Source organism: Trichosurus vulpecula, chromosome 1 (genome assembly GCF_011100635.1).
Source record: "Trichosurus vulpecula isolate mTriVul1 chromosome 1, mTriVul1.pri, whole genome shotgun sequence".
Taxonomy (NCBI): Eukaryota; Metazoa; Chordata; class Mammalia; order Diprotodontia; family Phalangeridae; genus Trichosurus; species Trichosurus vulpecula.
In genome coordinates, this window is record NC_050573.1 from 491,401,018 (window position 1) to 491,413,928 (window position 12,911).

Here is a 12,911-nt window from a genome sequence, read left to right on the forward strand (position 1 = left end):
TTACCGATCTTCTCCAAGAGTACACATGGTTTCACTTCCAAAAATCAAAGTCACCGATGTGTTCCTGAAACATTTGAGTCTCATTTAAGTGTACCAAGAGCTTCTTTTGTGGATCTTCCCCAAGAGTATACATGGTTTCAGTTCCAATAATCTAAGTCACCGATGTGGTCACAAAACCTTTAAGTCTCTTTTAAGTGTACGAACAGCTTTTTTTTATCGATCTTCTCCAAGAGTAGGCTTGGTTTCAGTTTCTCAAATATAGGAGCAACATTTTGTGACAAAAAACCAACTTACAGAACATACAAATGAAGAGAAATCCCACATGAGTGTGAAAATTGCACTCTACACTATTTAAGGATGGGTGGCCTAGAAGTCAGACAACACAAGGCTCTTGACACACAGCCTCACTGGTCTACCAGCTCACCAAGCCCAAAACTATGCTCAGCATCACCATGTCCTCCTGGATATTGTTGCCAGTTGCCCTGATGATGCTCTGCTCCAGCACCCTCTGCTCTCTGGACTGTGACCTGACTCAAGGCCTGAAGGCAGACTTCTCACTTCTGCACCAAATGAGCACATTTTCCCTGGTGCCGTGTTGGAAGGACAGGACCAACTTCCACTTCCCAAAGGAAGCCATGGAAGGTAGCCAACTCCAGAGGGAAAATGGCACAGTCATTCTTCATGAGATGCTCCAGCACACCTTCACCATCTTTAGGCAGAATAGCACTCCTAAGACTTGGAATCAGACCCAGCTCAGGCGGTTGCTCATGGGACTGCATCGGCAGCTGGAACAGCTAGAGAGGTGTGTTGGGCAGGATATGCAATGGGAAGAGCCTTCCTTGGGCAATCAGAACCCTAGCTTGGCCCTGGAGAGCTACTTCCAAGGAATAAGCCAGTACCTACAAGCTAAAGAATACAGCCACTGTGCCTGGGAGATTGTGAGAGTAGAGAGCAGGAAGCTCCTTCTGTTTATGAACAAACTATATTCTCAGGAATTGAGGAAGAAAAAAATTGATTTTCAGTTCTTCAAATAAATGGCTGCTTCCTAAAATTAAGTAGTCAATCACTAGAAAGAATGCTTTCTAAATCAATTGGAAATCATCTCTATTCAACGAATGATTTCAAAACAATATGTTGCTATGACTCTTTTGAATGGAATGTCGACACAGAGAATCAGCATCTCTCTTCAATAACTGAACACGTTAAACTTCACAACTTTCCATTTATTTTCGCTATGCTTATTGGTTTTATTTACATTTATTCTTACGCTAATATTTATATTTAAAGTTCATGGAAAGGGGACTTTTTTGGAGTATTTCTATTGAACTTGTTGTCAATTGTTATATTTCTAACAGAAATTGTGTTCTTTTAAAGAACCCTTTGACTTATAAAGCTATTTTATTAAGAAACCTCATGTGAAAAGACTGATTTAATAATCCAGAAGAGTTCAGAGAAGATTCATCGCAAGAATGCAATTCAACAAGCACTTACTAATGATCACTTACGTTCAAGCACTGTGCTACTCACTGGATATACAGCTGCCAAATGAAATGGTCACTGTGCCCTCAGGTGTGTCACAGTCTAAAGGAAGGATAGAGCCATTGTTGAAATACAGGTGGAGACAAAGCTGTGGAGCTATGGAATGATTATGACATTTCTGGAAAGGACATTGTAATTATGGAAATAAAGTGACTTAAAATTTCCATCCCCTTTGGCTTAGGTCTCTCATTGTCAGTCTCACTCTCACTCTTCTTTCCCCTTTACACACTTACCAGGGTTTTTCTTCTACTCCTGTCTCCCCCATCAGCCCTCTTTTATATCAGCCCTCCTCCGCCTTCTCTCATCCCCCCTTTTCCTCTTATTTTCCTGTACGTTAATATCAATTTCTATACCCAGATGAGTCTGTAAGGTACTCCCTCTTTGAGTCAGTTCAGTGAGAATAAAATCAAAGTGCACCCCACCAAAACTAGCCCATTTTACTCTCCACTGCAAAAGTTCATTGTCCTGTTCGGTATATCCCTTTCCCTTTCTCTCAGTACTTTCTTCTTTCTTACTCCTTATTTTTTTTTTAGATATTATCCCATCATATCCAACTCACACCCATGGCCTCTACCTGCTACCCTAGTAATAAGAAATTTTTTCGGAGTTACAAGTATCATCTTCACATGTAGGAATATAAACAGTTTAACCTTATCGAATCCCTTCTATGTGCTCTTTCCTATTTTACCTTTTTTAGGCTTCCCTTAAGCTTTGTATTTGAAAGTGAAATTTTTGTATTCATCTATGGTCTTTTCATCAGCAATACTTGAAAGTCCTCTATTTCATTAAATGTCTATATTCCCTCAAAGGATAATACTCACTTTTGCTTGGTAGGTCAGTCTTAACTGTAATCCTAGACCCTTTGTCCTCTGGAATATAGGACTCCAAGCACTCGGATCCTTTAATGTAGGAGCTGTTATATCTTGTGTTATCCTAACTACGGCTCTATACTAGTTGAATTGTTTCTTTCTGGCTGCTTGCAAACATTTTCTCCTTAACATGTGAGTTCTGGAGTTTGGCTATCATATGCCAGGGAGCTTTCCTTTATAGGAAATAAAGAAATGCTGATGTATTATCTCATCATTAACACTGTCTTTCATAACTTTACTAAATGTTTCTCTAATTTACTCTTTCACATAACTGTTTAGAATTCTGTGATTCAGTCTCTATTTGGGTCACCAGCTGTTGTGTGTGCTCCCTTACTTTATTCCCCTTTGTGTTGAATAAAATGGCTGACCTCCTTTTGTGCATCCTCTTAAAGACTGTATGTTGTTTCAGTTCCAACAATCTAAGTCGCCTATGTGTTCCTAAAACGTTTGAGTCTCTTTTAATTGCACCAAGAGCTTCTTTTACGGATCTTCTCCAAGAGTAGACATGGTTTCAATTCCACAAATATAAGTCACCGATGTCTTCCTAAAACATTTGAGTCTCATTTAAGTGTACCAAGAGCTTCGTTTACGGATCTTCTCCAAGAGTAGACATGGTTTCAGTACTAAAAATCTAAGTCACCAATGTGGTCACAAAACATTTGAGTCTCATTTAAGTGTATCAAGAGCTTCTTTTACGGATGTTCTCCAAGAGTAGACATGGTTTCACTACTAAAAATCTAAGTCACCAATGTGGTCACAAAACATTTGAGTCTCATTTAAGTGTATCAAGAGCTTCTTTTACGGATGTTCTCCAAGAGTAGACATGGTTTCAGTTCCAAAAATCTAAGTCACCGATATGTTCTTAAAACAATTGAGTCGCATTTAAGAGTCCCAAGAGCTTCTTTTATGATTATTCTCCAAGAGTAGACATGGTTTCAGTTCCAAAAATCTAAGTCACCGATGTGGTCACAAAACATTTAAGTCTCATTTAAGTGTATCAAGAGATTCTTTTACCGATCTTCTCCAAGAGTACACATGGTTTCAGTTCCAAAAATCTAAGTCACAGATGTGGTCACAAAACATTTAAGTCTCATTTAAGTGTATCAAGAGATTCTTTTACCGATCTTCTCCAAGAGTACACATGGTTTCAGTTCCAAAAATCTAAGTCACCGATGTGGTCACAAACATTTGAGTCTAATTTAAGTGCATGAAGAGTATCTTTTATGGATCTTCCCCAAGAGTAGACATGGTTTCAGTTCCTCAATTCTAAGTCACCGATGTGTTCCTAAAACATCTGAGTCTTATTTAAGTGTACCAAGAGCTTTTTTTACAGATCTTCTCCAAGAGTAGACATGGTTTCACTTCCTCAAATCTAAGTCACCGATGCGGTCACAAAACATTTGAGTCCCATTTATATGTATCAAGAGCTTCTTTTACCGATCTTCTCCAAGAGTACACATGGTTTCAGTTCCAAAAATCAAAGTCACCGATGTGTTCCTGAAACATTTGAGTCTCATTTAAGTGTACCAAGAGCTTCTTTTGTGGATCCTCCCCAAGAGTAGACATGGTTTCAGTTCCAATAATCTAAGTCACCGATGTGGTCACAAAACATTTGAGTCTCATTTAAGTGTACCAAGAGCTTCTTTTGTGGATCTTCCCCAAGAGTAGACATGGTTTCAGTTCCTCAATTCTAAGTCACCGATGTGTTCCTAAAACATCTGAGTCTTATTTAAGTGTACCAAGAGCTTTTTTTAGAGATCTTCTCCAAGAGTAGACATGGTTTCACTTCCTCAAATCTAAGTCACCGATGCGGTCACAAAACATTTGAGTCCCATTTAAATGTATCAAGAGCTTCTTTTACCGATCTTCTCCAAGAGTACACATGGTTTCACTTCCAAAAATCAAAGTCACCGATGTGTTCCTGAAACATTTGAGTCTCATTTAAGTGTACCAAGAGCTTCTTTTGTGGATCTTCCCCAAGAGTATACATGGTTTCAGTTCCAATAATCTAAGTCACCGATGTGGTCACAAAACCTTTAAGTCTCTTTTAAGTGTACGAACAGGTTTTTTTTATCGATCTTCTCCAAGAGTAGGCTTGGTTTCAGTTTCTCAAATATAGGAGCAACATTTTGTGACAAAAAACCAACTTACAGAACATACAAATGAAGAGAAATCCCACATGAGTGTGAAAATTGCACTCTACACTATTTAAGGATGGGTGGCCTAGAAGTCAGACAACACAAGGCTCTTGACACACAGCCTCACTGGTCTACCAGCTCACCAAGCCCAAAACTATGCTCAGCATCACCATGTCCTCCTGGATATTGTTGCCAGTTGCCCTGATGATGCTCTGCTCCAGCACCCTCTGCTCTCTGGACTGTGACCTGACTCAAGGCCTGAAGGCAGACTTCTCACTTCTGCACCAAATGAGCACATTTTCCCTGGTGCCGTGTTGGAAGGACAGGACCAACTTCCACTTCCCAAAGGAAGCCATGGAAGGTAGCCAACTCCAGAGGGAAAATGGCACAGTCATTCTTCATGAGATGCTCCAGCACACCTTCACCATGTTTAGGCAGAATAGCACTCCTAAGACTTGGAATCAGACCCAGCTCAGGCGGTTGCTCATGGGACTGCATCGGCAGCTGGAACAGCTAGAGAGGTGTGTTGGGCAGGATATGCAATGGGAAGAGCCTTCCTTGGGCAATCAGAACCCTAGCTTGGCCCTGGAGAGCTACTTCCAAGGAATAAGCCAGTACCTACAAGCTAAAGAATACAGCCACTGTGCCTGGGAGATTGTGAGAGTAGAGGGCAGGAAGCTCCTTCTGTTTATGAACAAACTATATTCTCAGGAATTGAGGAAGAAAAAAATTGATTTTCAGTTCTTCAAATAAATGGCTGCTTCCTAAAATTAAGTAGTCAATCACTAGAAAGAATGCTTTCTAAATCAATTGGAAATCATCTCTATTCAACGAATGATTTCAAAACAATATGTTGCTATGACTCTTTTGAATGGAATTTCGACACAGAGAATCAGCATCTCTCTTCAATAACTGAACACGTTAAACTTCACAACTTTCCATTTATTTTCCCTATGCTTATTGGTTTTATTTACATTTATTCTTATGCTAATATTTATATTTAAAGTTCATGGAAAGGGGACTTTTTTGGAGTATTTCTATTGAACTTGTTGTCAATTGTTATATTTCTAACAGAAATTGTGTTCTTTTAAAGAACCCTTTGACTTATAAAGCTATTTTATTAAGAAACCTCATGTGAAAAGACTGATTTAATAATCCAGAAGAGTTCAGAGAAGATTCATCGCAAGAATGCAATTCAACAAGCACTTACTAATGATCACTTACGTTCAAGCACTGTGCTACTCACTGGATATATACAGCTGCCAAATGAAATGGTCACTGTGCCCTCAGGTGTGTCACAGTCTAAAGGAAGGATAGAGCCATTGTTGAAATACAGGTGGAGACAAAGCTGTGGAGCTATGGAATGATTATGACATTTCTGGAAAGGACATTGTAATTATGGAAATAAAGTGACTTAAAATTTCCATCCCCTTTGGCTTAGGTCTCTCATTGTCAGTCTCACTCTCACTCTTCTTTCCCCTTTACACACTTACCAGGGTTTTTCTTCTACTCCTGTCTCCCCCATCAGCCCTCTTTTATATCAGCCCTCCTCCGCCTTCTCTCATCCCCCCTTTTCCTCTTATTTTCCTGTACGTTAATATCAATTTCTATACCCAGATGAGTCTGTAAGGTACTCCCTCTTTGAGTCAGTTCAGTGAGAATAAAATCAAAGTGCACCCCACCAAAACTAGCCCATTTTACTCTCCACTGCAAAAGTTCATTGTCCTGTTCGGTATATCCCTTTCCCTTTCTCTCAGTACTTTCTTCTTTCTTACTCCTTATTTTTTTTTTAGATATTATCCCATCATATCCAACTCACACCCATGGCCTCTACCTGCTACCCTAGTAATAAGAAATTTTTTCGGAGTTACAAGTATCATCTTCACATGTAGGAATATAAACAGTTTAACCTTATCGAATCCCTTCTATGTGCTCTTTCCTATTTTACCTTTTTTAGGCTTCCCTTAAGCTTTGTATTTGAAAGTGAAATTTTTGTATTCATCTATGGTCTTTTCATCAGCAATACTTGAAAGTCCTCTATTTCATTAAATGTCTATATTCCCTCAAAGGATAATACTCACTTTTGCTTGGTAGGTCAGTCTTAACTGTAATCCTAGACCCTTTGTCCTCTGGAATATAGGACTCCAAGCACTCGGATCCTTTAATGTAGGAGCTGTTATATCTTGTGTTATCCTAACTACGGCTCTATACTAGTTGAATTGTTTCTTTCTGGCTGCTTGCAAACATTTTCTCCTTAACATGTGAGTTCTGGAGTTTGGCTATCATATGCCAGGGAGCTTTCCTTTATAGGAAATAAAGAAATGCTGATGTATTATCTCATCATTAACACTGTCTTTCATAACTTTACTAAATGTTTCTCTAATTTACTCTTTCACATAACTGTTTAGAATTCTGTGATTCAGTCTCTATTTGGGTCACCAGCTGTTGTGTGTGCTCCCTTACTTTATTCCCCTTTGTGTTGAATAAAATGGCTGACCTCCTTTTGTGCATCCTCTTAAAGACTGTATGTTGTTTCAGTTCCAACAATCTAAGTCGCCTATGTGTTCCTAAAACGTTTGAGTCTCTTTTAATTGCACCAAGAGCTTCTTTTACGGATCTTCTCCAAGAGTAGACATGGTTTCAATTCCACAAATATAAGTCACCGATGTCTTCCTAAAACATTTGAGTCTCATTTAAGTGTACCAAGAGCTTCGTTTACGGATCTTCTCCAAGAGTAGACATCGTTTCAGTACTAAAAATCTAAGTCACCAATGTGGTCACAAAACATTTGAGTCTCATTTAAGTGTATCAAGAGCTTCTTTTACGGATGTTCTCCAAGAGTAAACATGGTTTCACTACTAAAAATCTAAGTCACCAATGTGGTCACAAAACATTTGAGTCTCATTTAAGTGTATCAAGAGCTTCTTTAACGGATGTTCTCCAAGAGTAGACATGGTTTCAGTTCCAAAAATCTAAGTCACCGATATGTTCTTAAAACAATTGAGTCGCATTTAAGAGTCCCAAGAGCTTCTTCTATGATTATTCTCCAAGAGTAGACATGGTTTCAGTTCCAAAAATCTAAGTCACCGATATGTTCTTAAAACAATTGAGTCGCATTTAAGAGTCCCAAGAGCTTCTTCTATGATTATTCTCCAAGAGTAGACATGGTTTCAGTTCCAAAAATCTAAGTCACCGATGTGGTCACAAAACATTTAAGTCTCATTTAAGTGTATCAAGAGATTCTTTTACCGATCTTCTCCAAGAGTACACATGGTTTCAGTTCCAAAAATCTAAGTCACAGATGTGGTCACAAAACATTTAAGTCTCATTTAAGTGTATCAAGAGATTCTTTTACCGATCTTCTCCAAGAGTACACATGGTTTCAGTTCCAAAAATCTAAGTCACCGATGTGGTCACAAAACATTTGAGTCTAATTTAAGTGCACGAAGAGTATCTTTTATGGATCTTCCCCAAGAGTAGACATGGTTTCAGTTCCTCAATTCTAAGTCACCGATGTGTTCCTAAAACATCTGAGTCTTATTTAAGTGTACCAAGAGCTTTTTTTCCAGATCTCCTCCAAGAGTAGACATGGTTTCAGTTCCAAAAATCAAAGTCACCGATGTGTTCCTGAAACATTTGAGTCTCATTTAAGTGTACCAAGAGCTTCTTTTGTGGATCCTCCCCAAGAGTAGACATGGTTTCAGTTCCAATAATCTAAGTCACCGATGTGGTCACAAAACATTTGAGTCTCATTTAAGTGTACCAAGAGCTTCTTTTGTGGATCTTCCCCAAGAGTAGACATGGTTTCAGTTCCTCAATTCTAAGTCACCGATGTGTTTCTAAAACATCTGAGTCTTATTTAAGTGTACCAAGAGCTTTTTTTAGAGATCTTCTCCAAGAGTAGACATGGTTTCACTTCCTCAAATCTAAGTCACCGATGCGGTCACAAAACATTTGAGTCCCATTTAAATGTATCAAGAGCTTCTTTTACCGATCTTCTCCAAGAGTACACATGGTTTCACTTCCAAAAATCAAAGTCACCGATGTGTTCCTGAAACATTTGAGTCTCATTTAAGTGTACCAAGAGTTTCTTTTGTGCATCTTCCCCAAGAGTATACATGGTTTCAGTTCCAATAATCTAAGTCACCGATGTGGTCACAAAACCTTTAAGTCTCTTTTAAGTGTACGAACAGCTTTTTTTTATCGATCTTCTCCAAGAGTAGGCTTGCTTTCACTTTCTCAAATATAGGAGCAACATTTTGTGACAAAAAACCAACTTACAGAACATACAAATGAAGAGAAATCCCACATGAGTGTGAAAATTGCACTCTACACTATTTAAGGATGGGTGGCCTAGAAGTCAGACAACACAAGGCTCTTGACACACAGCCTCACTGGTCTACCAGCTCACCAAGCCCAAAACTATGCTCAGCATCACCATGTCCTCCTGGATATTGTTGCCAGTTGCCCTGATGATGCTCTGCTCCAGCACCCTCTGCTCTCTGGACTGTGACCTGACTCAAGGCCTGAAGGCAGACTTCTCACTTCTGCACCAAATGAGCACATTTTCCCTGGTGCCGTGTTGGAAGGACAGGACCAACTTCCACTTCCCAAAGGAAGCCATGGAAGGTAGCCAACTCCAGAGGGAAAATGGCACAGTCATTCTTCATGAGATGCTCCAGCACACCTTCACCATCTTTAGGCAGAATAGCACTCCTAAGACTTGGAATCAGACCCAGCTCAGGCGGTTGCTCATGGGACTGCATCGGCAGCTGGAACAGCTAGAGAGGTGTGTTGGGCAGGATATGCAATGGGAAGAGCCTTCCTTGGGCAATCAGAACCCTAGCTTGGCCCTGGAGAGCTGCTTCCAAGGAATAAGCCAGTACCTACAAGCTAAAGAATACAGCCACTGTGCCTGGGAGATTGTGAGAGTAGAGGGCAGGAAGCTCCTTCTGTTTATGAACAAACTATATTCTCAGGAATTGAGGAAGAAAAAAATTGATTTTCAGTTCTTCAAATAAATGGCTGCTTCCTAAAATTAAGTAGTCAATCACTAGAAAGAATGCTTTCTAAATCAATTGGAAATCATCTCTATTCAACGAATGATTTCAAAACAATATGTTGCTATGACTCTTTTGAATGGAATGTCGACACAGAGAATCAGCATCTCTCTTCAATAACTGAACACGTTAAACTTCACAACTTTCCATTTATTTTCGCTATGCTTATTGGTTTTATTTACATTTATTCTTACGCTAATATTTATATTTAAAGTTCATGGAAAGGGGACTTTTTTGGAGTATTTCTATTGAACTTGTTGTCAATTGTTATATTTCTAACACAAATTGTGTTCTTTCAAAGAACCCTTTGACTTATAAAGCTATTTTATTAAGAAACCTCATGTGAAAAGACTGATTTAATAATCCAGAAGAGTTCAGAGAAGATTCATCGCAAGAATGCAATTCAACAAGCACTTACTAATGATCACTTACGTTCAAGCACTGTGCTACTCACTGGATATATACAGCTGCCAAATGAAATGGTCACTGTGCCCTCAGGTGTGTCACAGTCTAAAGGAAGGATAGAGCCATTGTTGAAATACAGGTGGAGACAAAGCTGTGGAGCTATGGAATGATTATGACATTTCTGGAAAGGACATTGTAATTATGGAAATAAAGTGACTTAAAATTTCCATCCCCTTTGGCTTAGGTCTCTCATTGTCAGTCTCACTCTCACTCTTCTTTCCCCTTTACACACTTACCAGGGTTTTTCTTCTACTCCTGTCTCCCCCATCAGCCCTCTTTTATATCAGCCCTCCTCCGCCTTCTCTCATCCCCCCTTTTCCTCTTATTTTCCTGTACGTTAATATCAATTTCTATACCCAGATGAGTCTGTAAGGTACTCCCTCTTTGAGTCAGTTCAGTGAGAATAAAATCAAAGTGCACCCCACCAAAACTAGCCCATTTTACTCTCCACTGCAAAAGTTCATTGTCCTGTTCGGTATATCCCTTTCCCTTTCTCTCAGTACTTTCTTCTTTCTTACTCCTTATTTTTTTTTTAGATATTATCCCATCATATCCAACTCACACCCATGGCCTCTACCTGCTACCCTAGTAATAAGAAATTTTTTCGGAGTTACAAGTATCATCTTCACATGTAGGAATATAAACAGTTTAACCTTATCGAATCCCTTCTATGTGCTCTTTCTTATTTTACCTTTTTTAGGCTTCCCTTAAGCTTTGTATTTGAAAGTGAAATTTTTGTATTCATCTATGGTCTTTTCATCAGCAATACTTGAAAGTCCTCTATTTCATTAAATGTCTCTATTCCCTCAAAGGATAATACTCACTTTTGCTTGGTAGGTCAGTCTTAACTGTAATCCTAGACCCTTTGTCCTCTGGAATATAGGACTCCAAGCACTCGGATCCTTTAATGTAGGAGCTGTTATATCTTGTGTTATCCTAACTACGGCTCTATACTAGTTGAATTGTTTCTTTCTGGCTGCTTGCAAACATTTTCTCCTTAACATGTGAGTTCTGGAGTTTGGCTATCATATGCCAGGGAGCTTTCCTTTATAGGAAATAAAGAAATGCTGATGTATTATCTCATCATTAACACTGTCTTTCATAACTTTACTAAATGTTTCTCTAATTTACTCTTTCACATAACTATTTAGAATTCTGTGATTCAGTCTCTATTTGGGTCACCAGCTGTTGTGTGTGCTCCCTTACTTTATTCCCCTTTGTGTTGAATAAAATGGCTGACCTCCTTTTGTGCATCCTCTTAAAGACTGTATGTTGTTTCAGTTCCAACAATCTAAGTCGCCTATGTGTTCCTAAAACGTTTGAGTCTCTTTTAATTGCACCAAGAGCTTCTTTTACGGATCTTCTCCAAGAGTAGACATGGTTTCAATTCCACAAATATAAGTCACCGATGTCTTCCTAAAACATTTGAGTCTCATTTAAGTGTACCAAGAGCTTCGTTTACGGATCTTCTCCAAGAGTAGACATGGTTTCAGTACTAAAAATCTAAGTCACCAATGTGGTCACAAAACATTTGAGTCTCATTTAAGTGTATCAAGAGCTTCTTTTACGGATCTTCTCCAAGAGTAGACATGGTTTCAGTACTAAAAATCTAAGTCACCAATGTGGTCACAAAACATTTGAGTCTCATTTAAGTGTATCAAGAGCTTCTTTTACGGATGTTCTCCAAGAGTAAACATGGTTTCACTACTAAAAATCTAAGTCACCAATGTGGTCACAAAACATTTGAGTCTCATTTAAGTGTATCAAGAGATTCTTTTACCGATCTTCTCCAAGAGTACACATGGTTTCAGTTCCAAAAATCTAAGTCACCGATATGTTCTTAAAACAATTGAGTCGCATTTAAGAGTCCCAAGAGCTTCTTCTATGATTATTCTCCAAGAGTAGACATGGTTTCAGTTCCAAAAATCTAAGTCACCGATATGTTCTTAAAACAATTGAGTCGCATTTAAGAGTCCCAAGAGCTTCTTCTATGATTATTCTCCAAGAGTAGACATGGTTTCAGTTCCAAAAATCTAAGTCACCGATGTGGTCACAAAACATTTAAGTCTCATTTAAGTGTATCAAGAGATTCTTTTACCGATCTTCTCCAAGAGTACACATGGTTTCAGTTCCAAAAATCTAAGTCACAGATGTGGTCACAAAACATTTAAGTCTCATTTAAGTGTATCAAGAGATTCTTTTACCGATCTTCTCCAAGAGTACACATGGTTTCAGTTCCAAAAATCTAAGTCACCGATGTGGTCACAAAACATTTGAGTCTAATTTAAGTGCACGAAGAGTATCTTTTATGGATCTTCCCCAAGAGTAGACATGGTTTCAGTTCCTCAATTCTAAGTCACCGATGTGTTCCTAAAACATCTGAGTCTTATTTAAGTGTACCAAGAGCTTTTTTTCCAGATCTCCTCCAAGAGTAGACATGGTTTCAGTTCCAAAAATCAAAGTCACCGATGTGTTCCTGAAACATTTGAGTCTCATTTAAGTGTACCAAGAGCTTCTTTTGTGGATCCTCCCCAAGAGTAGACATGGTTTCAGTTCCAATAATCTAAGTCACCGATGTGGTCACAAAACATTTGAGTCTCATTTAAGTGTACCAAGAGCTTCTTTTGTGGATCTTCCCCAAGAGTAGACATGGTTTCAGTTCCTCAATTCTAAGTCACCGATGTGTTTCTAAAACATCTGAGTCTTATTTAAGTGTACCAAGAGCTTTTTTTAGAGATCTTCTCCAAGAGTAGACATGGTTTCACTTCCTCAAATCTAAGTCACCGATGCGGTCACAAAACATTTGAGTCCCATTTAAATGTATCAAGAGCTTCTTTTAC

At 38.8% G+C, this 12,911-nt stretch overlaps 3 protein-coding genes across 3 annotated transcripts; all 3 read left to right on the forward strand.

The window, feature by feature from the left end:
• Positions 1–452: 452 nt before the first annotated feature.
• Positions 453–1,034, forward strand: LOC118840427 (interferon tau-2-like). The gene has a single exon (XM_036747931.1). It carries the CDS (start codon positions 453–455, stop codon positions 1,032–1,034), a length of 582 nt encoding a protein of 193 aa, XP_036603826.1.
• Positions 1,035–4,717: 3,683 nt separating this feature from the next.
• LOC118840434 (interferon tau-2-like) lies at positions 4,718–5,299 on the forward strand. Its single transcript, XM_036747941.1, has one exon. It carries the CDS (start codon positions 4,718–4,720, stop codon positions 5,297–5,299), a length of 582 nt encoding a protein of 193 aa, XP_036603836.1.
• Positions 5,300–8,985: 3,686 nt separating this feature from the next.
• Positions 8,986–9,567, forward strand: LOC118840441 (interferon tau-2-like). Its single transcript, XM_036747955.1, has one exon. The coding sequence runs from the start codon at positions 8,986–8,988 to the stop codon at positions 9,565–9,567; it is 582 nt and encodes a 193-aa protein (XP_036603850.1).
• The last annotated feature ends 3,344 nt before the right edge of the window (positions 9,568–12,911 follow it).